Source organism: Pan troglodytes, chromosome 10, assembly GCF_028858775.2.
Source record: "Pan troglodytes isolate AG18354 chromosome 10, NHGRI_mPanTro3-v2.0_pri, whole genome shotgun sequence".
Classification (NCBI taxonomy): domain Eukaryota; kingdom Metazoa; phylum Chordata; class Mammalia; order Primates; family Hominidae; genus Pan; species Pan troglodytes.
In genome coordinates, this window is record NC_072408.2 from 43,138,993 (window position 1) to 43,165,897 (window position 26,905).

Here is a 26,905-nt window from a genome sequence, read left to right on the forward strand (position 1 = left end):
ATCCAGAGAAAATGATGAGCCAGCAGTCCAGCAGGACCTCCCAGGCCACCCAGGGCTCGAGTGGCCACTCTGCCATCCTGGTGTCTGGCTAGAGCCATGGTGGTGCCATCAGATCCGTCAGCCTCGTGTTCTGGGGGAGGCAGTGCTGCTGCGGCCTGTGCCGTGACAGGGGGCACCTTTGACAGCAGGAGTCTGTACAGCTTTGCAGGGAGAAAGATCTCACTGAGGGTTGCTGGAGGTGCCGCCCAGGCTGGGGGCAGGGCACAGGGGTGCTGGGGGCAGGGCACAGGGGTGCTGGGGCACCTTGGGAAGCAGTCTGTGTGGGGCTGAAGGAAGGGGCATGAAAAGTGGCTTTGGAGGAAGCTCCTTCAGCATTGGAGGGAGACCTGGTGGCTTTGGAGGACAGCCTTGAGGAGCCTCGGGCTTTGGAGGTTTGGGGGCCTTTCCCTTTGGCATCCAGGAGGTGACCATCAACCAGAGCCTCTGGTAGCCCCTGAACATGGGGACTGACGCCTAGATTGAGGTGAAGACCCAGGAGAAGGAGCAGATCAAGACCCTCAACAACAAATTTTCCCCTTTCATTGACAAGGTGAGTGTCTGAGGTTGGAGAGGGTCAGAGGCCCTGAGACCCCCTGGGATCCCAGGCATGGGAGGCCTGGATTTGGAGACCAGGTCTGCTCCTGAGCCAGGGACTGGACAGAGCATAACTCTCTCCTCCATGGTTGATCACAGGTACGGTTGCTGGAGCAGCAGAACAAGGTGCTGGAGACCAAGTGATGCTTCCTGTAGGAGCAAATGGCCACCTCCAATGACCTGCAGCCCTTCTTTGAATCCTACATTGGCTGCCTCCAGGCTCACCTTGACAAGCTACTGATGGAGCGGGGTCGGCTGGAGGGGGAGCTGGGCACCATGCAGGCGCTCGCGGAGGCATACAAGAGGAGGTGAGAGGCAGTGCACCCGGTGGTGAGGCTCAGGTGCCCAGAACGTGAAGGTCATCTGGCCTCTGTGGGCATCAACAAGGAGCTGGGGCAATATGGATAAGGAAGGCACTTGACGGGGCTCATTGGTGGACCTGCCATGCAGCACTGTGTGTATGAGCAAAAGCTCTGCAACCAGACTGCCCGGGTTTAAGCTTGACTATGTCTCTTTCTAACTGCACAATCATAGGTAATTTATTTAACCAATCTGTGCCTCAGTTTCTTCATTTGTAACACGGGGGTGATAACTGTACCTACCTTAAAAGTTTGTTTGACAGCTAAATAATTTAATATATGCTGTTCAAACAGTGCCTGGCAAATAGTGACACCTTATTAATTAATTAGTTAATACTAATGAAAGGCTCATCAACCCAATAGCTTGTTAATAATGCTGGTTTTATTATTACTGAATGACATGAACTACGAAGGACATAATAATGAAAGGTATTAAATGTCTACTCTGTGCTGGCCCTGTGCTTGGTGCTGGGGCTATAGCTGTACATGTGGAGCTCATGGGGCCGGTTGTTCCCATAGGGCCCTGTGGCTGGGGTAGCTGACTGCATTAGTGTGGCAGAGGCAGAAGAGTGGGGCCCTCAGTCATCGTGGCTGTGGTGTAGGGCCTGGACTGAGTGAGGGGCCCCGGAAAGAGAAGCTCAGGGGTGCTCTCTGGGAGTTCCCACCCTGTGGGACTGGAAGGGACATTAACTTCAGTGCTGACTGAGGAACACTGAAAGACTCCAGGGCTGTGGGAGGGGCCCAGGCCTCAGTGTGGGAGATGGGGAGCCATATGGGAGCATGAGGAGCAGGTGGGAGAATGGAGACTGCATTCCATGCAGTGTAGCTGGGTTTGGAGGAGGACAAGCTCTCACGCTTTTACCTCCATCACCAACATCCTGAACATTTATGCCAGTGCTGAGAAGGGCTGGGAGGACTCAGGGCTTCATGGATCCCTATGACTCAGAGAGATTTCTGCTTGGCTCACCCCTGAGCTGGACTGGCCAGGGACCTCTCCTAGTACAGCCCTCTGGTACAGCTGCAGCTGACCCAGGCTGTTCCTCTTGCAGGTACTGTGAAGAGCGGAGCAAGCGTGCAGCAGCTGAGAAGGACTTGGTGCTTCTCAAGTAGGTGAGCAAGGATGGGGGCTGGATGGGGACTGGGATTGGGGCTACAGCTGCCAAAGCCAGGTTGAACAGTGCTCCTCAGGGGTCAGCCAAATTCCCATCGTGCCTATGAGACTTCCCAACGTTCCAGGACTTTCTCAATGCTGCCAGCCTGGTCACTTCTCAAATGTCACACTCTGCTTCCTTCATGATTAGATCAGTGCCAGAGGGTCCTGGGTGATGGGGGCAAAAAGTGATGAAGAGACAGAGAGATATGGAGGCTCTCCCTAAGACTGAGAGACTTCCCGGGAGAACATGCCCCAGGGTCACATGAACACTTACAGGTCCCCCATCACTGGTGTCTCATCTATCTCTTTCAAAGGCAGAAATTCTGCCGTCTTTTTTATTGGCTCCTGTGTCTGAGGGCTTCCAGAGCCTATAAGGGCTCATCAGTTGCCAAATTGCTTTGAGCTCTTTGGAATATAATGCCACTTTCCTGCTGCGATGAGGCATTAGTGTCATACATAAGAACTCTCTTTAATTCCTGAGTCTCATTTTCAAGTCACTTTTTAAAAATATTCATAAATTTATTCTCAGAACATACAAACATCTTCTCAGAGAATAGAAAACAGAGATTTCATTCAGTGACAAAGAAGGACACAGTCAGTTCACCCTGTCCCCCCATCTACTTAGAAAATCCCTTGGGGAAGGGATGCCTAGAGCACACAGCACTCCTTGGTGCAGGGCTGTGCACAGGTCTAAAGGTTCTCAACTTCCTTTACCATCCAAACAGGAAAACGGCTGTCCAGATGACAGTAAGATTCCACTGTCCATAATCCTCATGGTGCCAGGTCTCCTGGGGCATCTAGGGCAACGATGCTGCTGCAGTTTATACACTTACACAGTCAAGTCTGTGCCAAAGGAGGTCCCATCAGGCAGCCAGGTTTCTGTTCAGTCTGGGGAGCAATGCCAACTGGCTGCCCCCATAGCCTGGCATGAGCTTATGGCCCAGTGCAATCCCAAAGCAAAGAAGGGCAGAGCTGGGCCAAAAAGCTGTGGTAATTTGCTCTCCCTGCCTCCTACAGCATCGTCTTCTCCTTTTGCAGCCCCACATGCAGGCTTCCCGACCTGAGGGTCTGGGCTAGGGAGTCGGATTGTTTTCCTAAGCCTCCATAACCCAAGAGTGAGGACCTGGAAAAAGGGATGTGAGGGTTCTGAAGAACAGGCATGAGGCAGCTTTGGAAATGCCCTCATTCAACAGGAAGAATGCTGTGTCAGGCAAAGATGGTCTCTCCCCGGCGCTTCTTGGTGAGGATGGTGCCTGGCTAATGCTGGGCATCTGGGTGATTGGCTAGTTTGGGGGGACAGGAAGACACTGGGCTTTCCAGGATGGCTTGCTTCAGCTCGTAGAAAACTGCAGAGTCCTCTTTTGTGAGGAAGGTGATGGCCACCCCACTCTTGCCTGCTTGTCCCATGCGGCCAATGCGGTGGATGTAATCGTCAATATTTTTGGCCATATCATAGTTGACAACCATAGACACATCTTGGATGTCAATACCACGACCAGCCACATCTGTAGTCACCAAGACATCCTTGGCCCCAGGCTTGAGGTTGGACAATGCAAACTCTCGCTGCTCCTGGCCTTTTCCACCGTTCAGTGTACAGGCATTGTACCCCATCTTCTCCAGGGATTTGGCCAACACGTCGCAGCCCTTCTTCTGGTTGACAAAAATAGTGATGGCTGGGTCAAAGCCTTGCTTCAAGATTGCCAGCAGCTTTTTCCTCTTTTCTGACTCTGACATGAGGAAGACCTGTTCCACACGCTCATGGGGCTTGCCTGCGGGGTCAATGTACACCACAGCAGGTCGCCGAAGATAGCTCCTGGCCAGACACTCCACTGCTGGGGGCTTGGTGGCCATGAACATGACTTTGATGGTACTTAACGTTTTCCTGACTCAAAGTTGGCCAGCATCTTCTCAGGGTCCTCAGACTCATCGTGTCTGGCTTCTGATTGCTGACAGGCATGTGCTCCAGGATCTTCTGGACATCTGGCTCAAAGCCCACGTCAATCATCCTATCTGCCTCATCCAGAACCACGTAGGTACAGCAGCTCAGCACCAGGTAGCGATTCTCCAGCACATCAATCAAATGCCCAGGGGTGGCGATCACAATCTCACAACCCATGAGCAGCCTGAAGCCCCAGTCTTCTCTGGAGATGCCACCAATGACAGCCACAGTTGGATATCTAGCAGCTTCCCAAACTTGACGGTCTCTTCCTCAATCTGTTGAGCCAACTCATGGGTGGGAGCCAGGATGATGGCATAAGGGCCTTGGTCTGACTCTTTGATCCTGTCAATTTTGGGAAGTGTGGTGATCTAGACTAGCAGTGGGATGAGGAAGGCTGCTGTCTTGCTGCTGCCAGTCTCAGCCACACCAATGATGTCACGATTCTGTAGCCCAAAGGGAATTGCCTGATGCTGGTTAGGTGTTGATTCCTTGTAGCCAGACTTATCAATGACCTCCAAGATGTGTGGCGGCAGAGAAGACTCTTTCCAGGATCGGATGGGATTGGGGATCTTGCCACCTTTGGTGGTGATGCTGTAGCCCTCACGGAAGAGCCACCAGTCCCTGTCCGTCATCTCATCTAACTTTTTCTGAGACCAATGACGATCATCCCAGCGCACTTGGCTTCCTTCTTATGAAGTTTGCGGAGTCTTGCCTCCTCCTGCTCCTTTTCTTCCAGGGTTCACCTCTTTTCCATTAGGTCTCCACAGAAACATGACTGCTCTTGAGGTCAATGCCTGCAATGAAACCTTGCCCTAACAACTGCACCTGGTGCCGTTCTTTATACAGGGGGTTGTAGTCAATGGATGTATCCTCAGATGCATCCCCCTCAAAAACAAGCTTTCGGTCATTGAGATGTCTTGTTTGGTGCCGCTTTTTGATGCCACCCAGGTAATGCTCCTTAATGGCATGCAGTTCTTTGCTCTTATCCTTCTCTTCCCGTATCTTCTGCTGCCCTTTCTCATCCTCATTTCCACTGGTCTCTGGCTCCATCCTCTCCCTGTGTTCCCTACGTTCCCATTACTGAGAATCTTCCAACATCTTCCTGCCCAAGTCTTGGAACTGTTTCCTTTCTTCCTCTCCTCTACAAGCATCCTCTGCTGCTCTTCCACCTCCTGCTGCCATTGCTTTAGAGCTTCAGCCTCTTGTTCTGCTTTGGAGAGGAACTTGGGCTTAACCTCAGCTTCTTCCTTAGCCTTTTTCTTGGCCAGAAGTTCCTCCAGGGATAACAGCTGGGCCTTAGGCTTCTTATCACCATGTTCATCCTCTTCATCCTTCTTAGAGTCTCCATCCTTCCGAGATTTAAAGTCTTTTACTCGGCCAGGAGAAACTGGATCGTTTCTGGTCCTTGTCCCATCTGTGCCCATCATTGTCTTGATATTGGTCCTTCTTATTCCGATCCCTGTCCTTATCTCATTCTTGTTCTTCGTGCCGTCGTTCTTTTTCTGCAGATTTGGAACGAGAACGAAAGCAAGAATGGCTGCCTCCTCGATGTCTGTTCCTTGAATAATGCTGCTTCCTATCTTTAGATGGGGAAGACTTCCAGTCCTGGTCTCTATCTTGCTCTCTGTCAGGAGTCCATGATCGCTTCCTTTCCTCCTTGGAAGGTGATGCATCATGGTCCTTTTTGTCAGCCAACTCTCCTGTCATCACCTGGAGTCTGAACTGCCCAATGCGGCCTCAACGTCGTGGAGCTGTCGCCATCCTCAAGCCACTCTTAACCTAAGTTTAATGACCAGGGTAAAAGTGGTTTCCACTTCCCTTCATAACCATTATGGACAAGTATAGGCTTTAAGCAAATGAGAATATGCCCATCACTGGTCTGCTGTAATTATGGACCAGTACAGGCTTTAAGCAAATGAAAATATGCCAATTGCTGTTCTGGTGTTCTCCCTCCCCAGGTGGCCAAAGTGGACCTGGAGGTGAAAGTGGAGAGCCTGATGGATGAGATCAACTTCCTGCAGCCCCTCTCTGAGGCTGTAAGGCCCCCTTCCTTCCTAATATATGTTTAAGATATGATTGATTCTCTTAAGCCCTATTTTTTTTTCATTCATTGCTTTTTTTCCTTCACATTTATTACCACACCATCTACTCAGATTCTGAGACCTTTGAAACTGTTTATCTATCAAATATTCTAACTCCCTTTCTTTTTTCTTCCCCCTTTTCTGTGTCCCCCACATCTATGATTGCCAGTGCCTATGGATAACATTCTTAGAGTCTCCTCCCCCATCCAAGGTACCTGGACAAAGAGATGCATGCATCCTGCAGTAGGATTAGAAGACAGACGCCTTTTCATTCTTTAGCCTGCTGGCTGAGATTTCGGCCTGCATCTTGGTCATCGTGTTTTTTAGTGGCATCACTAAAAAGCTAACTTTGGGGGTTTGTGGTAGGGGCCTGTCCATTAGATGTAAGCAGAATTGTCTTTGTGTCTGCAGGAGTATAACCAACTACTGTCGGAATCAAATGACATGTCTGTCATCCTCTCCCTGGACAACAATTGGCACCTGGACCTGGAGAGTATCATTGCTGAGGTCCACGCCCAGTACGAGGAGATTGCTTTACGCTATTAGGAACAAAGCTGCTCTGAGCATTCTCGTACATGGCCCTTGGGGAATCACGTATGCACTCCGTGTCTTTGTGTGTACCCAGCAGTGGCGTTGCCGTTCATAGGGTATGCATATGTTCAGCTGTAGTAGATACTCCAGACAGTTCCCAAAGTAGCTCCAGGAAGGCAGGGCAGTTCTTACTGACACTAGCTATTTTCTTTCTTTTGAATTTTAGCTTTTCTGGATGGGGACTGTTATGTATCTTTGTGGTTTTAATTTGCATGTCCCATAGTGGCTAATGACGTAGAGCTCATTTTCACATGTGTATTGGCCATTTGGATACCTCTTTGGTCCCGTCTTTTGAACATTTTTCTATCGGTGGGGTTGTCTGTCTTTTTCTTACTAATTTATAGCGGTTCTTTTTATGTTCTGGATATGAGTCCTTTGTCAGATGCGTAAATTATGAATATCTTCTCCCACTCTGGGGGTGATATTTGCACTCTCTTAATTAAGCTACTTGACAAGCAGAATTACTTATTCAAAATTTACTTCTTCTAATTCATCATATTTTTCTTTCTTGTGGTGTTTTTGTGTCCTGTTTAAGAATCCTGCTCTATGCTCTCAAGGCCATGGAGACATTCTCTGATTTCTTCTAAAATCTCTACTCTTTGGCCTTTCACACTGGGGGTTTTATAACATTTCATTTAAAACATGAAAAGACATATAAATCTACTTAATCTTGGTGGTGAACACACAGGTGTTTGCTCTATTGTTTTCAGTATGATTGAAATATTCTATAGTTAAAAATAAAATGAAAAATATTGAAAAATATTAAAAAATAGGTGTTTCCCTGGGTTCTTTCTTTTTTGCTCTGTTCTTTTCATGTTGCATATTGTTCCTGGGTGAGTTTGCCTACTCTGGTTTCACTCATACATTTATTCAGATTTCATCTAGCACCAGTCTGGCCCATGTACCATGGGGGCGGTGGCCACAGAGATGACTATAACATGGATGCCCCCTTAAGGAACTTACAGTCTAGTGTATATCGGGACACACAAATGCAGGACATACAAATCCTATTCCCAGGAACAGCTATTCCAAAGAACAGCTCAGAGCTCATGCTGTCTTGAACATGAGTATCCTGTCCTTCCTGTCTCTTTTTCTTGTCCCCTTTTAAAAAACTTCATTGAGACATAATTTGTATACAGTAACAATGCACCCATTTTCAGAGTACAGTTCCATGAGTTTTGACAAATGTAAATCCCTGCGTGACCACAACTGCAACCAAAATATAGAATATCTTCCAAAATGCTCTTCATGCCCCTTTGCAGTCAATCCCCTGCCAATCCCCAGCACCAGGCTGAGGCTTGCTTTATGTCACTGTAGGTTAGTTTTGCTGTGTTTAGGGCTTCATAGGAATGCCGTCATGTAGAATGTATTCCTTTGTGTCTGGCTTCCCTGGCTCATTGTAATCTTTCTGAGACCCTTCAGGCATATGTGTTGCAAATATAAATTTTGTCCCAGTCTGCGGTTTGCCTTTTCATGTTCTTTTTTTTTTTTAATGTATATATGTAGAATTTCTTTTTATTTATTATTTATTTTTTATTTTTATTATACTTTAAGTTTTAGGATACATGTGCACAACGTGCAGGTTAGTTACATATATATACATGTGCCATGTTGGTGTGCTGCACCCATTAACTCGTTATTTAACATTAGGTATATCTCCTAATGCTCTCCCTCCCACCTCCCCCTGCCTTTTCATGTTCTTAATGATGTGCTCCAAAGCTCCCTGCCCCTTGGAGTCCCTGCCGATTGGCAAGTGGCGCTTCCCAATCAGCAGCATTTGTACCTGTATCTAGAGCTGAGTGCTTGGCTCAGCCCTTGGATTAGATCCAACTCTATGTCCTGTGTGAAGACAAGTGACTCTCTCTTACCCTTCCCCTAGCCTTTTATAAAAATGGGGACATTTTCTCCTTTAGTAAAATTGCTTACATTCTGGGAATTAGTCCATCAGAATTAAAGCAAACTGGAGCTTTAAAAAAATCCAGGTGCCCGGGCCATGCTCCCTGATTCTGATTCAGGAGAGCAGAAGTAGGGCTTCAGGATCTGGATTTTTAAAAGCTGCCCAGTGGTCCTGATGTGTAGCTGCCCACAGAGCAAAGTCCCAAATCTGCAGCATAGCACAGAGAGACCAATGCAATCAGTTTCAACCTACACCTTCAGCTCCTTCCCCATCATCTCTCCTCCTCCATTATGACGCCTATACTGAACATGTGGGATACCTTACCAATACTTCCCCCACCACATTAGATTTCCCTGTCTCTACCAGTGGTGTCTTTTTTGAATTGTCCACCCACTGGGCCCACTCCGACCCCTCCCTCAGTACCCTACTCAAAACTACCTCCTCTATGATGCCTTCAATATCCTTTCTTCCTCTCACACCTTAGTACTTTGATCTACTGTCAATAACGCTGACTCCAATGTGCTCTAAGGTGTTATTTACATGCCTGATACTTCCTTCAACAAAACTGTAGGCTCCCCCAGACCATGAACTGTATTTTGTGTGTCATTGTCTTCTATTGGGAAGCCTGCTGCTGACACAAGCAAGTGCTCCACGAATCATTGCTGAGTGATTGAATAAATGTTTGGAGAGATGACTAAATGGATACTGGTCAATGTTGCATCTCTTGGAGGGAATGAAGTTCTAGGGGAAACCCTTCTGGACACTCCTTCTTGGATTCTCTGAACAGAGCACAGGAGTACCCATTATGCCTGACTCTAGATCCCTGCTCCAATTTTCATGCTTCTTGGCAGAAACCAGAGCCAGTGGTTAGGTTGAGATGGCTTCTACTTTCTGACTGCATCAGTTTTAAACCTACTTCATGCTTAATGCTTTTGTCATTTTCATTTGGGGCTACAGGTTGTATGAAAGTATTTTGTCTGTGAGTCACAGAGGGTGTGTGTCTGTGTGTGGCATGTTTGCCCATTGGTCTGTCAGGGTAGATAAATGAAAGGACTTTAACAAGTTCAAGACACTCCACAAATGCCAGATACTATTAAGTGTCATGTACACGTATGAGGCTATGGCTTGGCTTTTTTAGGAACCAAGAACTTTCTGAATTGTATAAGTTTGGCTGGGAGCTGGGTGGGTGTATGTGCCGGGTATGGGTCCTGCCCTCCCATGGCTTCTACACTGGTTGAGAAGTAAGATATTTTTCTTTGACTTATAGACACCATAGGGACAATGAGTGTCCCAGGAGCTTGAGGCCAGGAGAGCTCAGGGGGCCAGGCTGGTCATATAAGGCATTGTGTTGGGGCTGGGACTTTGGCTGGTTCCTAAATGAGTTGGTTTAGGGTGGAAGGGAAATGGTTTATGTCTAGACTGTGGCCCTCTCCTGGCCCATCAGCTTGCATAATCACACCCTTGATCCTGCTGAGGAAGGAGCAAGCTGGGGCAGCACAAACCATCCCCTTTGCTGGGAAAACCATGCAAAGTGCCCTTCTAAGGACTATGCTTAGAGAAGCACGGAGTCCTGTTTGTGCCTTTTCTATCAATTCCACACCACTTTGCAAACATGATCAAATACAAGTCAATTGCTCAGAGTCAGGGCTTGTTCTGTAAGCTGAGAACTTACAGACACAGAAGGAAGGGACAGACACAGAACATCCTGCCAGTGCCTGCACAAGGAGCCTTTCCAGAGCTCTGAGTCGTACATGCCTCAGTCCGTAGCATGTGCTCCAGGCTGGGACAGAAACTGAACTGGAGGCTTGGCTCTGCCACTTATTGGCTGTGGGCCCCTGGAAAAGTTGTTTAACTCCTTAGCCTCAGTTTCCCTCATCTGTAAAAAAAGAGCTAGAGGGTTGCCATGAAGGTTGAAAAAGTCTATAAGTGTCAATTTAGAGCCTGCTAACTGGCTAGCATTCTATGGCCTGACTCCCTGCTGCCGTTGTGATCCCTCAGTTCCCAAGGCGCTCCTGCTTTCTAGTTTATAAGTCCCTTGTTGTACTTCACTCACCTGGCCCTCGATGGGCTCAGGAGTAGAGCCTCAACAGGCAGAGAAGAGGTTTATCAGCTCTAGTTTACAATGGGCTAAAAGGAGGCCCAGAGGAGCCTGGAGACTGGAACTTGGGGCCCTTGCCTCTATCCAGGGTGCTTTCCATGGCATTGTTCTGCTGGCCTCCTGGGGTAGGTAGGTCTGCGCACATTGAAGAGGCTGCCTCACTCCCTGGGCCTTCTCCTTCTGGGCTGGGCCAAGTTTCGAGCTGCAGCTGCCTGGCCCAAGACCTTTTTTCCTAAGTTTCAGATGCCATGAGGCTGGCCCTCTTCAGTGAGACTCAGCTCAGAGGTCACCTGGTATTGAAGAACAGTTTCTGGCCAGGCCCGGTGGTTCACACCTCTAATCCCAGCGCTTTGGGAGGCCAAGGCAGGTGGATAACCGAGGTCAGGAGTTTGAGACTAGCCTGGCCAATATGGCGAAATCCCATCTCTACAAAATTACAAAAATTAGCCAGGCATGGTGGTGGCTGCCTATAGTCCCAGCTACTTGAGAGGCCTAGGCAAGAGAATCAATCGAACCCAGGAGGCAGAGGTTGTAGTGAGCGGAGATCACACCACTGCACTCTAGCTGGGGTGATAGAGTGAGACTCCATTTAAACAAAACAAAACAAAACAAAACCAACAATTTCTTATGGAACAGATTCCCCTTTGACTGCAGGGCACAGAGTGGGACAGTCTGCCCAGGGAACCAGAGCTGAGCTCCTCCTGGCTCATGCCCAATCTGCCCCAGGGCCCCATCTATGTGCTCCCCTTGAAGCCTCCCACACACACAGCTCTGTCCCAACTCTGCTCTCCCCACTTGCCCTCCCTGGCCCAGCATCATCTGCCAGCTGCCATGCCATGTACTGTCAAGCTCTGGCCTCAGCCCTGGGTGCTGCATTTGAGGGCCCCATTTCCCCGAGAAGCTGGGACTGCCTCATGGCAGGAACAATGGCAGATGCGGTTGTTCCCCTGCCCTTGGACTCCACTGGTGAGGGCACTGCTGCCCCAGAGCACAGGGGCCTCGGTCAGGTGCCAGCCTGGGAGGCATAGCCATGGCCACGGAGAGGAGGGAGGGCAGGGCTCAGTGTCTCTCCTGGGGCCTCTGTGCCCTCATCCCCAGGAAAGGCCCATATGGTTTAATTCTAGGGTTGGCGACTCCCTGGCTAGCAGTGCACTCTAATTTTTTTTGAAGAGGCAACAGAGGAGAATAGCAGGACTTTTCTAGTTTGCAGGTGTGGGGGATTGGTGGGATTTGCCACTGCTAATGAAGGGATTTGGGATGGGTCCTCATTAGAACCCCAACTTCCACCCTAATCTCTTTGGGATTTGTTCTTGATGTTAAAATGCAAACTGACTTCTTTGCGTATTCAGACTGGGCCAGGTCATTGGCAGTGGTCAAGGGGTGGAAACCAGTGAATTGTTCTGCAGAGTTCCCCTTCAATAGCAAGGATTTACAAATGGCAAGTGGGGGACAGGAGGATGGTGGGACACCTTTTCTCATTTGCTCCTGGGGCCTCTCTTGACAAAAGCATAGGCCACACTTGGAAACCAAAACATGACTTGGATTTTGGAGTCAGGATCAGCCCCATATGTGAGCAAAGACAGCGGTTTTATGTTATGTTGCTGAGCCCCACCATCAGCACGGGAAGTGATCCAGAGGGCAATGGGCCCAGGAGTTTCCAAATTGTTTTTAAACAGCAGAGTCTTTCATTTAAGAGATCAGCGTGGAGGTGTCAGGATGGCAGTGGTGATGAGACCAGAACACTGCCCACTGCATCCCTTTCTCCCACTCATACCTCATTTGAACCCTGGGGCTTCAGTAGGTCCAACGTGAATCCTCTACTCAAGTCTGAAGTCCTCATTGTGCAGAGGAGGAAACTGAGGCCTGGCAAGGGGAAGACTCAGTGGCTGAGTTGAGTTGGGACCTGGGTCTCCTCTCAGTCTGTGCCCCTATTTGGATCCAGCTGCCATATCTTGGTTTTTAGGTCAGCAAGGAGCTTTGAGCAAGAATCAGGGCCCTGGGGGATGGGGTAGGCACCAAGGTTTTGAAGGTGGTGAGGACGATGTCTACCTGTGGCATGAAGGGCTGCATGGGGAAGAGTGCCCTGGGCAGGGAATTGTGATGAGCGTGTGCATCCTTGTGGGCATGCCTGTGGTTCTGTGATGTCTGTGTGTGTGTGTGTGTGTGTTGGTGTGAATTTATGGTGTGTTTTGCTTCTCTCTCTCTCCACTGAGTTCATTCTCTTCCACTTTACTTGAGGGTCTTTTGTGACTTGATGGAGAGGAATAGGAGCTTCCCTGAGGTTTGGCAGGTCACTGGTTTGAACTGGCCCTCCCTCCAGTGAGCTGGCAAGGGAAGAAGGAGGTGCTGAGTGGCTAGGAAGTCAGGTCTGAGCAAAGGGGAGAAGGTGAGATCAATGAGAGAAGGGTTCTTGGACGAGCACGGATCAGAGGGAATTGGAGGTCAGATTAGAAGAGGAAAAGGCAAAGGTCATTTTAAAAGGGGCTGGCCTTTGCAGAGGCTCATTTCCAGCCTTGGTTTGTGCTGTCAGGATTGGTGTCATCAAAGGTAGTCTTTGCTGCCAAAGGTAAGTAGAGGTAAATGTTACAAAAGTGAGTAACATTTCATGTCACACAGAACTTCTTCCAAATATTATGCCCCTAACAGACTTAAGAAGAAGCCCTTGTTATTCTGAAATTTTACTGGTGAGGATCTGAGCTTCCTAGGTGGTGGGGGTGGTGTCTCACGTGAGCTGAAGGAAGAGGGCCTTGGGAATCCTGGATTCATTTTTGTTGTACAAGTTTGGAAGAGGAAAAGCTGATGGTTTTTCTGGCCTGGCCCAAGTGGTCCATTCTCTCTACCCTGCCCAGGCTGGCCTCAGCCCCTCTCTCTGCTCACCCTCTCCTAGGGCACTTGGCAGTGACCTTGACTTCTTCTCCAGCCATGCTCATTCCTGTCCTTGTCAGACTGATTCCTCTCTCCTCCCCTGCAGCTCTCCCTCCAAGGCCCCTTAGACCCCAGTTCTAGGTGTCCCTGTGGCTGAGAACTTGCTCTTTGTGCATTCATATGTGCACCTCCTCCCTGAAGGGTGAGGTCCTAGAGGCAGCTGCTGTGCATTCTTGAACTTCTGTTGCAACTTCCTTCTCCTTGTCAGCCACAACGTCACCTTCACAGCCCTCCCCTGTCCTCTCCTTTCTTCCTTGGAGTCCTTGCCTGGGGTCCTGCCCCCACTGGGGCTCTGCACCCATCCTGGGAACCTCCTGAGGCTGGCTGGTCTGGCTGAGTGGCTGAGGGGCAGAGAAGTGCTGACCTGTCACTCTCAGCATGGGGTCATAGATCTCTTGGGGATTAAGGGTTGTGTCCAGCCCTACAGGATGGTCCCTCTCCCAATTTAAGGTTATTTCAGGGAAGTAACCCTGGGAAAACAAAGTAATTTGGAAATTTGGAGGGATTATCAAGGTGTGTTGCATGTTTTGAACTCGACCTCTTCCTGCCAGGCAAACCAAAGCTGCTAATACCTCAGTTAGGTGGCTGGCACCAGCAGCCAGCCAAGCTCCCAGGCTCTACATAAGGGCCATCCCCATCCCAGAACTTCAGAAGGCTTCTGAGTTTCCTCCAGCCTTCTGAGCTCACCCTTCCTTTGGAAGACCTTGCTGTCTGCCATGAGTCACCAGATAAGCTACAGCCAGCAGCCCTGCAGGTCTTCTGGTGGGGCCTACTGCCAGACCTTCAGCAGCCACTTAGCAGTGGTGTCAGGCCACAGCTGGATCAGCTCCATCATGTCCTCCTTTGCCTCCAGCTCAGGAAGGGCTGGTGGTGGGTGGGTCTGCTGCCCGTGCCATGATGGGGGGAGGTTTCTGCAGCCAGAGTCTCCATGGCCTTGGGGGGAAGAAGACGATCCCTATCAGTGTGGCTGGAGGTGGCACCTGGGCTGGTGGGTTCAGCGGGGCTGGTGGGTTCGGGGGGCCTGGTGGGGGATGTTTTGGAGGCAGTGGTTTTGGAGGTGGTGGAAGAGGGATGGGTGGAAGCTTTGGTGGAAGAGCTGGGGGCTTTGGTGGAGGAATTGGAGGCTTCAGAGGAGGAGCCAGGGGTTTCTGCAGAGGAGCTGGTGGCTTTGGTGGTTCTGGAAGCTTTGGTGGTCCTGGTGGCTTTGGTGGCCTCCGTGACCTCAGTGATCTGGGTGGCTTCCTGGGTGGAATCCAGGAAGTGACTGTCAACCAGAGCCTTCTTCAGCCCCTCCAGGAGACTGACCTTAAGTTTGGGCAAGTAAAGGCCCAGAAGCGGGAGCAGATCAAGACCCTCAACAACGTTTGCCTCCTTCATTGACAGGTGAGCCCATCTCAAGCCAGCTAGACAGTGAGGAAATCTGGCTCAATTGTGTTGGTCTTTTTTTTCCCTCTTCTCCTTATGAGTCTGAGGAAGGAGTTGTGGGTTCACCCAATATGTCAAGCCCTCTGTGGTATCTCAGCAGTAGTGGGTCTGCTTACAGCAGCAACAGGTGAGGAAAATGCTGTAGCCCCTCCCTAGATGGAGGTGCCATCCCTCTGTGTGCCCCGTCCCTCTGCTCCTCAGAGGGGCTGCTGAGGCTGCTGCTCTGGGGACTGCTGGCTGCCATCATTGATGTCTCCTAACCATTGCCTTCTGAAACCCAAACGCAGAACTCTCCCTCCATCTGAGAGGATTTGCAAGCTGCTCGTCTTTGAAAGAGAGGCTGACTCTGCCCAAGCTGAATTTGTATTTGAGGGATGAGTCAACCTGCCATCAGCTTTGTGACGTGAGATGAGGGTGAAGGGGCACCTCCTCCTAGGTGCTTCTCATAGATGATTTTAGTGTGAGGAACTGCAAATGTTGACGGCATGTGAGGCTTGTTTGCACGTATACGTGCAAGGGCCTGGCTGAATGAATGGTTTATGGGGGTGTCTGCGTTCTGGACATTCCATGCAAGGGAAACCATGGCAATGACAGTGGTGACTGTGTGGTGTCTGGGCTTGGTTAGCTGCTGAGAGTGTCATCAGTACTCTTGGGGTACAATGTGTGGAGATCTCTTTGTGACCCTGGGGTAATAGTAGGCCTCACAGAAAGGGCTTGTAGTGATTCTTTGCGGGGTCCCATTTTCATATGTGTCCTGGGCAAAGATGAAGAAGTTAGTCTTAACATTGGAACATCACACCTTTTTAGAGGTGAAGCTCTTGAAAGTTAAGTGACCTTCTAGAGGTACCTAGCTGGTTCCTGGCAGACATCTGGGTGTCTGGATAAATTTATTTACAGAGGCCGGGTGCGTTGGTTCACGCCCGTAATCCTAGCACTCTGGGAGTCTGAGGCAGGTGGACTACTTGAGTCCAGGAGTTTGAGACCAGCCTGAGCAACACAGCGAGACCCTGTCTCTACAAAAAATACAAAAATTAGCCAGGCATGGTGGTGCACATCTGTAGTCTTAGCTACTTGGGGGGCTGAGGAGGGAGAATCGCCTGAGCCCAAGAGGCAGAGGTTGCAGTGAGCCAAGATCGCTCCACTGCACTCCAGCCTGGACAACAGAGTGAGAACCTGTCTCAAAAAAAATTTGTTTACAGAAAAACAGAAAGTGATGCTGAAAATGCAGCTGCTCCACAGCAAGTGGGTTTGGCTGCCCAAGGTCTCAGCAGTAGCCCTTATCATCCTCAAAGGGGCCTTCTGAGATCTTGGAATCCTGAGTGTCTAGTATAAGGCCTGACACATGCTTGGTGCTCTGCAAATGTTTGTTGAATGACCAGTTGATTGATAGTTACTCCCCTGCTTATATGGCTAGCCTTGAATTTTGTGCAGAAATGTCTCATAGCAAATAAAAGTTTGAGACATCTTTAGCCAGTGGTTAAGTTTAAATGCAGGGCTCAGTTGCATCTAGGATCCTTCTTGGGAAAAGGTCTGCTTGAGAGACATTTCTCTGTGGTTTTCTCTAATTCCCACCTGAGTGCAGTGCACCCAGGATTGTAAACATCTTTCTGGAGACTGCATCTGCTGTAGAATACTCACTAAGTACCTATGGAGAGCCCATGGTGCTACTGTACTTGCTGTACACAGAGTTGGCACCAGAAAATTCCCCTGAAAGCTCTTGGCAGCTCAGCCATCTCCCTCTGGTCCCATAAATAGTTGAAAAATATCAAAATTTCTCCAGAAAGCCTTCTAGGATCAATCAGAATAGTATAAGGAAGGGGTATCTACTTCACTGTCCACTTATCATCATCATCATTATTAAGTGGTGCCTGGCACATATTAAGTGCTAGTAAATGTCTGTAGAATGAACTGGGTCTTACCTGAACCAAGAAGGCCATACATTGGAAAGATGCAGGCCTTGGGCTAAACTGGTGGGACAAGAAGCCCTGAGTCCATGTGATTCATGGGATGTGCCCTGGGGCCATGGGGATGACTGAGAGAAGGCAGACCACAGGTGACCTTTTTCTCACAGGTATGAAGATGAGGTCAGCAAGTGCACAGCTGCAGAGAATGACTTTGTGGTCCTGAAGAAGGTGAGGGGCCTCTTCCCAGCTTCCCACCCCAAAGCCCTGCTAACCTGAGTGGTTTGAGAGTGGAGGGGAGGCAGAAGCTTAGTGCTGTTGATCTGAGGACTTCTTGTAGGCCCTGCAAGTGAGGGCCAGGAAGAGGGAGGAGGCCAGACAGGGTTCAGGCCCCAGCAGCTCCCTGCCCACCCCTGCTGAAGGGTGTGAAGGTCCCAGCAGCCTTTTGCCAAGTCCTTTCCTGATGGGCATGCAGAGTTTATGAACCTGATTAGGCCTTAAGTTGTGATTACAAAATGGACCAAAGGAAGAAATAATTTCTTTCTTTTTTCTATTAGGAGTGCATTCCCAGGAGCTATTTAAAGAGAGAGACTTTGAGTGTGGCAAATTTAAATTCTCCCTCAGACCCCCTTCCTCACATATTCTTCTCCCCTGGTCTCAGTGTAAGGGACCCAGCCCCAGACTTCATTCTTCCTCTCACCTTATAGTCTCTTTGTGCCCTTCCCTGGTGTGCATTCACCAGCCCAGCCTGCAGAGTACTTGGTTTAGCAATGTTAGGGTGCCGCTGCCTGTGCCTGGATGGGGTCTCCTTTTCCCTGAGTGGGAGCTCCCAGGGGCAGGGCCCCGTGGCCCCTTCTTCCTGCCCCTTTCCATAGTATGCAGGACTGGACAGAGCCACAGGTTGTGGAGACAGTGACTGAATTATCTCCCAGGATGTCGATGCTGCCCACATGACCAAAGTGGAGCTGGAGGCCAACGTGGAGAGGATGATAGGCGAGATGAACTTCCTGAAAGCCCTCTACAATGCTGGAAGTCTCTCCTCATTGCCATTCCTCGGGACTCACCTGCCCTGCCTCCTAGAGGAGAGGGCATTTAGAAGTCCAGCAGGACTGTGGGTCTGTCTGTCCTGACCAGAGAGACACTGGCCCACCTTTGTGGGTAGTTCTGTTCTCTACCTGCACCATTCGAACCTCTGCCTCCTCACCTTCTTTTTTCTGTTGTAGAAGTGGCCATTGCCTTCCAGAAAAGCCTCTAGTGGTGGTCCCTCAGTCCTGAGCACCCCTCTCCTGAGCTGGTGGCTTCCCGTGCTCTGTTGGGAAGCCTGGTGTGGGTCTGCTCAGGAGGGGGCATGTTTGCTTGGCCCTGTGGGAGCTGTCCCAGATGCAGTCAGACACCAGCGACACATCTGTGGTTCTTTCCATGGACAACAACCGCTGCCTGGACCTGGACAGTATCATTGCCAAGGTCTGCACCCAGTATGAGGAGATTGCCCAGAGGAGCTAGGCCGAGGCCGAGGCCCTGTACCAGACCAAGATGGGTGACAGCATCATGTAGCTTTGGAGAATCTTGCTCCCCCATCAATCTGCCTAGACAGTCCACACAGGAGGGCAGACCCTGCCTCCAAGCCATTCTTCCCACACCTCCATTTGGCAGTTACCTCATCTTCCCACTGGTCTGGTCTTATTAACAGAGAGCTTTCTTCCCAGTCAGAAAGCTCTGACTTTGCTCTAACCCAGTGCTTCTCAACAGAGGGTGGAGAAGGTACGATTTTCCCCCATGGGACATTTGGAAATATCTGCAGGCATTTTTGATTGTCATACCTAAAAGTGGGGTGGGGGTACTAACTGGCATCTAGTGGGTAGAGGCCAGGGATGCTGTAAACATCTTATAATGCACAGGATGCCTCTGCAAAAAGAACTATCATGCCCAAAATGTCAATAGTGCCAAGGCTGAAAAATTCTTAACCTAAATCTTTCTTGCTGCATCTCCTTTATTGTTATTTCGTGTTAGAAACTCCTCCATTTCTCCTCCACAAAGGCTCTGCATCTACGTGCGCTTCTGATCACACTGAGGTGTTGAAGCTGGTATCTGGAACAGCCAAGGGAGGGGGATGGGCAAAGTCTAACTCCACAGGCCCAGGGAATTCTGTACATTTCCCTCCCATTCCCCAAATCTGAATGAGACAGAGTTGGTCCATCTACATTTGACTCTTCCCCTGGGTTTTCTGCTGGTTAAGAAAGAAGCTGGCTCCAGCATCTGGGATGTTTGCATTCAAGTGCCCACACTGTCACTCCATAGCTGGATGACTTTGGTCATGGAACTCAGGCAATCTGAGTCTCAGTTTTCCTTTTGTATAAGGTGGGGATAATAATGCCTTTCTCATCAAGTTGTTGTGAGGATGAATGAGATAAAACAGAGGGTCTGGTGCACAGTGACAGCTCAACAGACAGTAGCTACTGTTCTGGAAGACAGGGCTTCTGGTGTGGGGAGAGAGAGCACTGGGTCTGTATATGACTGTTCTCTGGTTTTTCCATTTGTGGTATGAAGGTGTTGAAACAGGTGAGCTATAAGACACCTTTTCTGAAAATGTGACTTTTCTGGACACAGTTGGGGGAGCAGCAGACCATGGCCAGCAGGCATGGGGATGACCTGAGGAACACCAAGAATGAGATCATGGAGCTCAACAGGATGACCCAGAGGCTTTGGGTGGAGATCGAGAGCATCAAGAAGCAGGTGGGGATGAGGAGGAAAAGAACATGACCAGGGCTGTGGGCTTATGCTTCCATCATGACACGCAGGCCTAGCACCTACGCAAAGCAAAATCATGCCCCCACTCACGTACACTAAGATTTCCTGGGTGATGTGCTGGGCTAGCGCTGAACTAAGATTGTTACGTGGATTTAGTTTCTGCTTCCCTGGAGCTTGAAGGTTGATATGGGATAGAAACTGAGTAAAGACATGATTAGGTGGTTGGAGAAAGAAGTTGACTGTTGAAGACTGAATTCGGGGAGTAGCCAAGGAAGCCCACATCTAGATGGGCTAAGGCAGAGAGAAGGTTTCTCTGATAATTCATGAAGACTTCCTGGAGGAGGGAAGTTTTCAGAAGATGCTCAGTTATTTCCCATAAAAAAGGAGAGAGGCACAGGAAGGGTCTGGCTCCTCCTGAGTTGGTATAGCCCCTTGAGGCCAGGTGTTTCTAATCCCACTCCCTGGTGTGCTAGGACCTAGGTCCCAGCCCAGGCTTCTCTGCTGACCAGCTGCATAGCCTTTAACCCCTGTGCCTGGGGTTTCCTCACTTGCCCAACATCAGGTAACACACGTGCAAGCACCAAGCACACAGGACGGGCCGTCAGTGAATGACATTCGAATCTAAATTGGACTCCTGGCTCCCCACACTAAGAACGCCAAGCTGCAGACGACCATCGCTGATGCAGAGCAGCGCTAGGAGGTGGCCCTCAAGGACACCAATGCCAAGCTTCAGGACATCAAGTCTGGACTGCAGCAGGCCAAAGAGGACGTGGCCCTGCTGCTTTGTGCGTACCAGGCGCTGATGAATGCCAAGCTGGCCCTGGACGTGGAGATCGCCACCTACCGGACCCTCCTGGAGGGCGAGGAATGCAGGTGAGAGTCCGTCTGGTTCCCAGGAGGCCAGAGGCCTGGGGCTTTCCTGCCTGAGCGTGCTGCCAGGTGTGGGAGCTGTGCGTTCTGTGGGAGGTGGCGGTGGCCATTGGCAGGCACAGCCTCTTGTTCAGGGCTGGGAGGTGCTGTCACACCAAGAAAGCTATGCTTCCTATGCCATATGAACACGTTAGCGCCTTACCTGGGATAACGTCCTATGTTTTAGCTATACAGTGTATGTCTGCAAAGATGAAGGGTCATAGACATAAATGTTATTTCTAGACCATTTCTTTATTAATGCCTTAACTGCAAGTTTTTGAAGAGTGTGTTCCCGTACACTGGCACATGGGTATAGGGCTCTGTCCCATGTGGGTTCAAATAGCATTTGCTAAATGAAGAGTATCCTGAGGAGGTGGAGCGGATGGGTGGGTCCAGAAATGTTCTGTATCCTCTGGTCTGTATCCCTTTGGGAGATGTCAATGGAAAGAGTAACACTTTAACCTTACCCAATAGAAAGAAGAATGTGTTTTATGATTTTCTGAGCACCCGTCCTGCTTATTTCTCACTCTCTACATCAATCAGGAGGGAATGGGGGTGGGGTGACCAAGGCTCTCCTTGCTGTTGACCTAAGGAAGGCCGTTTAAGGAGAGGGAGGAACTGAGCGAACTGTCTGGTCTTCCGCACAGGGTGTCTGGGAGGTGCCAGAGTTCCGTGAGCCTCGCTGAGTACTGGGTTCTTTCTCCGGGAAGGGGCTGGAGGCCTCGGAATGCAGTTTCTCAAGCCATGTGCCAGCGCTGGTGCGAGGCCATCCGGCCTGCAGGCTGGAAGAGCTGTTGGTGGCTGTTTTGGAGGAACCAACCTCCCCTCCCCTCCTTGAAGCCTGTCCTCCCCACGCCTTGCCGGATCTCGGCGGGGCGTCACCCCGGGGAAGACCTGCGGCTCGGGACTGTGGGAGGGGCTGGCGTGCCGGGCGGACACTGCCAGGCTCCCTGACCCCGACCCTCTTTGCAGAGACGGGCCACAGCAGCACTGGCGGCGGCTGCGCCCTGGGAGGAGGAGTCGGAGCCCGGGCCGGCGGCAGTAGCCGGGGCCGCAGCGGCTGGGTCTTGGGCGGGAGCTCCGCGGTGCTCAGGGGGCTTCTGTGGCTCCGGGACTCCTGCGCCGTCAGCCGGGGTGGCGGCGGCGGCAGCAGCAGCGCGGCCAGAGTCTCACAAAGCTCCTCCTAGAGCTGGCGGTCCCGCCACAAATTCTGAACCCCGCGCGAGGGGCGTCCTCGGACCCCAGTCCCCTTCGCCCTCCGGCACGCCCCGCTCTGAGCTGCCTCGCACCCCCGCGGGGCCCCTTCCCTCCGCTGCTTCTGACCTGTGCCCCGGAGCCCCACCTTCCCAGACCGCTGGCATCGCAGCAGCCCGAAAGTTGCCGCGAAGGATGAGTAGGCGGTAAACCCTCAACGGCGGACTCGGCGGCTCATGCCTGTAATCCCGGCATTTTGGGAGGTGGAGGCGGGAGGGTCACTTGAGCCCAGGAGTTCGAGGCTGCATTGAGCTAGCATGGCACCACTGCACTCCAGCCTGGGCAAGTGAGCGAGACCCTATCTCTAAACAAATAAACAAAATCTGAAAAAAATCCACCTACACAAGGCAGTGGCCAGGAGCTGGGCCATGTCACCACTTGTGCCCTGAAGGTGCCCTCACCCCAGCCAATGTCCCACTGCCTTATGGGACAGTTCCAATCGGCCCATTCCCCTCCCTGCAGGCAGGGCCTCCCCGGTCACCACTTCCTGCTTGTACTTTGATTTCCCGTCTTGGCTTCAAGAAAGGAATTCTCTGTTCTGTACAATCTTCGATAAAGTGCGTTGTGCTTCAGACATCATGGTAGAATTTTTATTCTGGATTCCAGGTCATTGAGACTTTCTTTGTGGCCAGTGGGTCATTCACAGTCCCTTTCACACACACAGCTCTGGTCTGAGCTGGGAGGGGGACCCTGGGGAGGAAGTACTGAGAGTTCCCAGGCTGGAGGGGCAGGGCCTTTTCACCCAAGAGATACTATGGATGACATACATCAACCTTCCTAATTGTTCAGATTTGAATTCATAAACATTTCATTTTATTTGAAAAAAGTCGTAGGTTAGATTTCCTTGTTTTTCTAGTAATTCGAAATATGTATGAAATTATCCAGGAATCACAGCTAATTATAATCAAAGGAGTTGCTGGTAGTCAAACATTTTCAAAAGCAATTATAAAAATTCAAATGTTTTATGGCAAAAGTTATATATGCCAAGGATGTATGTTAACATGTTTGATATGATGTGGGGCAGAGCCTTCAAATATTGACAGTTATGAGAACAAAGAACTTCAAATGGTTTGGTAACAGGTCACCTCCACCCTCATCCCTACCCCTACCCCAGATGAGAGCACAGAATACAGGCAGATCCAGGAATACTTGGATAGAACAGAGGTTTGGTGCCGGGTGTGGGGGCCCCTTGCAAATTAGGGCATGTGAGTGGGAGAAGTAAAACATAAGCAAACATGCAAAGGCATACATGCATGGCGGCCTTCCTCGTAAAATGCTCACTAGTGTGGGGGACTGAGAAAGGTTGTCAGAGAAAGCAAGAAAGAGACAATACTCCTTGATAACAGATCAGAGAAACTCTTAGCTAAGTACACAAAAAGCCAAGAGGGATAGCCAAAGGCTCACCACACTAGAAAAACAACACATAACTACAGCTTCAACAGAGAATGTTCCAGCTGTAGGGTGAAGCAGTTATCTGGGATAGTCTAAATCAGAGAGCAGGAAGCCTGGGGACTGTCCACTGCAGCTTGCACTGGGAGGGGCTATGGCTTCACCTCTCAAAAACAAGCCCACTGTCCAAGGATTCTCTTTTCTCCACGCCCTCATTCTTTTTTTCTTTTTTATTATTATTATACTTTAAATTCTAGGGTACATGTGCACAATGTGCAGGTTTGTTACATGTGTATACACGTGCCATGTTGGTGTGCTGCACCCGTTAGCTCGTCATTTACATTAGGTATATCTCCTAATGCTATCCCTCCTCCCTCCCCCTACCACATGACAGGCCCTGGTGTGTGACGTTCCCCATCCTGTGTCCAAGTGTTCTCATTGTTCAATTCCCACCTATGAGTGAGAACACGCGGTGTTTGGTTTTCTGTCCTTGCAATAGTTTGCTGAGAATGATGGTTTCTAGCTTCATCCATGTCCCTACAAAGGACATGAACTCATCCTTTTTTATGGCTGCATAGTATTCCATGGTGTATATGTGCCACATTTTCTTAATTCAGTCTATCTTTGATGGACATTTGGGTTGGTTCCAAGTCTTTGCTATTATCTCCACGCCCTCACTCTTATCCTTTATCTTTTTGATATAGCCATCCTAACAGTTGTGAAGTAATGTCTCATCGTGGTTTTGATCTGCATTTCTCTGATGATTAGTGATGTTGAACACTTGTACACTGTGGGTGGGAAGGTAAGTTGGTACAGTACGGCCATGATGGAAAACAGTATGGAGGTTCCTCAAAACATTAAAAATGGAACTACCATATGACCCAGCAACTCCACGTCTGAGTATATATCCAAGGGAAATTAAATCACTATCTTGAAGAGATATCTGCACCTTCATGTTTACTGCAGTTTTATCCACAGTAGCCAAGATATGAAATCAACCTAAGTGTCTGTTGATGGATAAATGGACAAAGAAAAAGTAGAATATATACACAATGGGATATTATTTAGCCATACAAAGGAGGAAATCTTGTCATTTGGAACAACATAGAAAAATGGAGGACATGATGCTAAGTGAAATAAGCCAGACATTGAAAGACAAATATTTTAGCTCGGCGTGGTGGCACATGCCTGTGATCCCAGCTACTTGGGAGGTTTAGGCATGAGAATCTCTTGAACCCGGGAGGTGGAGGTTGCAGTGAATATTTCATCCTGGGCGACAGAGCAAAACCCTGCCCTGTCTCAAAAAAAAAAAAAAAAAAAAGAAGACAAATACCTTAGAATCTCTCTATATGTGTAATCTAAGACAGTCAAACTCATAGAAATGGAGTTGAAGGGTGGTTGCCAGGGGTTGGAAGTAGGGGTGGGAGAAATGGGGAGATGTTGCTTAAAGGGTACAAAATTTCAGTTATAATGAAACTTTCTCTATGGTGAACAAATTCTCTAAATGAACAAGAAAAAGCAAGCCCACATGTGCCTCCTAAGCAGTGAATGCAGCTTGGAGAGATTGCCCTTTAGCTTAATGACAGAGGAGATACTTTTGGCTTGTTTCAAACTCATCAATAAATTGCCATCTTCCTTTAAATAGATGATTAAAGAAAAGCTTGTCTGCATCTTTTATATGATTTACAATATATTACAGGGCCACAGTTTCCTGCTTATGGTGACTTTCTAATTTAAGGGAAGCTGGATGGAAAATGCAGTTTGGTTAATAGAAATTTACTTTTGTAATAATGTAATAATCGCTAAAGTAGATGATCTCTTGTTATTTGCCTGACATGTGCTGAGCTTTTTCTGAATTAACCCATCTAATCTTCACAGCCCTGTGAGGTAGGCAGTGTTATGGCCTCTGCTTCACAAAAGAGGAAATGAAAGCGCAGAGAGATGAATGAACTTATCCAAGGTCATGTAACTAGAAGGGATGGCACCAGGATTCAAACTCCAGCAGGCCTAACCTCAAAGCCCTCCTAAATTGCCTCATAAAGCAGAAGATAAGATAGTACAGCAAGAAACTCAGGCTTTGGAACCCAGCTGCTAGGTGTAATCTGGGCCCACTCCTTACCAGGAGTGTGTGACCTTGAGCCACCCTCCAGGTGGGTGGCTTGGCCACCCTCCAGACCCCTCACCCAAAAGTCATCAGTAAAATGCAGTTGTGTGGATGGAATCATGTCATCTGTTTAATTCTTGGCACATTGTAAGAGCTCAATAAAGCGTCATTACTAATTATGGCCAATGTTTCAGGAACCTGTCTATTCTTTAAATGAAGAGAATAATACACTGCAAATTCCTTATGGTTATAAAGCACTGTAATCTCTCCCATCATGGTCAAGTGAGACATGAACCTGGAATTGATGGCAGGTCTCATATTACCCTCAGGGACTTGGAATGCTGGTCCCACCCCACCACTAACTACCCCTGTAACCTTGAGACTGGCCCGTCCTCTTTGATCCAACATATAGAAGCATTCTCTGCCCAGACAGCACCATTCCTCTGTTGGAACCTCACTGTTTCTTTTGGAATTCAATCCAAGTCTAACCTGTAGCCTTATTTTCCTTTGGGGCCACACCTGCCTAGCTGCTCCCTTTGCTTCAGAGACAAAAAAGTTGCCAGGCTGAGGCACAAGAATCACTTGAACCCGGGAGGTGGAGGTTGCAGTGAGCATTTCAGCCTGGGTGAATTATAAACAAATAAATGGTTGTATAAATAAATAAATAAATGATTGTATAAATAGTCATGACTTCCAGTATGTTGGATGGAAGAGCTTTGACACGCTTGGCACAATATTGTCTCTGGACCTTTGCCGTGGGAATTTGCAAGCTGCCCTTAGTGAGGCCTCTAGACAATATCCAGGCCCAAAAGCACCTATTGGGTTTGCCGAGAAGGAAGGAGACTGCCCGATTCTTATGCTCTAGGCAGACACTGAGATTCTAGTTAAAGGGATGTCAAAGTGGTGTCCAGGCTAGTTTTGGGCCTCAGTAGGAGCTTAAGGCCCTAGGTGTTGCCCCAAACACACACCCCAACCCAGAAATCAGAGGATTCACCAGGGATGTTCCTGTGTGCCTGGCACCACCTTCTCACGCCTGCGTGCGGTCTTGTTAGAGATTGAAGGTGGAACGCCCCATATAGTCATCTCTCCCAGGCTGCAGGAGCACAGAGGCACCTGGGAATTTCACATAGGCCTCCTTATTCTTTCTGAATTCGGGGGGAGGGTAGCCAAGTTCTCATTCTATCTGCACCACCAAATTTTTTGGGTAACTTTGGCCAAGTCCCTGTCTTTGTACCCATTTCTTCCTTGTAAAATGAAGGACTGGGCTGATACCGTCCATCATATGTTTGGCTGTGATGCTGTTATGCAGGAAGAAGAGTGGGCCAAGGGTGGGGAAGCCAAGTCTAGCAGCTTCTATTCAGCTCCAAGAGGTTTCTCTCCGATATGTGTCACATCACTGCCTCCCCTGTGCTGACGACAGGTCAAAAGGCTCTCATTTCAAGGAGGTTAAAGGCCCCCATTCCTAGACCGGGGCTGCAGCTCTCCATTCTTTCCTTGGT

General features: G+C 49.4%; 1 protein-coding gene and 1 pseudogene across 1 annotated transcript; one reads left to right on the top strand and one right to left on the bottom strand.

Annotated features, from left to right (window-relative positions):
- Nucleotides 1–3,351: 3,351 nt before the first annotated feature.
- On the bottom strand, nucleotides 3,352–5,791 carry LOC107967508 (probable ATP-dependent RNA helicase DDX23; annotated as a pseudogene).
- A 4,925-nt stretch (nucleotides 5,792–10,716) lies between these two features.
- On the top strand, nucleotides 10,717–22,063 carry LOC112205046 (keratin, type II cytoskeletal 2 epidermal-like). Its single transcript, XM_024348252.2, is given in 12 exon segments — nucleotides 10,717–10,876; nucleotides 11,565–11,717; nucleotides 13,282–13,317; nucleotides 14,530–15,037; nucleotides 15,039–15,059; nucleotides 17,173–17,233; nucleotides 17,935–18,029; nucleotides 18,370–18,533; nucleotides 19,608–19,735; nucleotides 20,403–20,623; nucleotides 21,307–21,568; nucleotides 21,632–22,063. Coding segments are annotated over 12 exon segments (2,241 nt in total).
- Nucleotides 22,064–26,905: the final 4,842 nt, after the last annotated feature.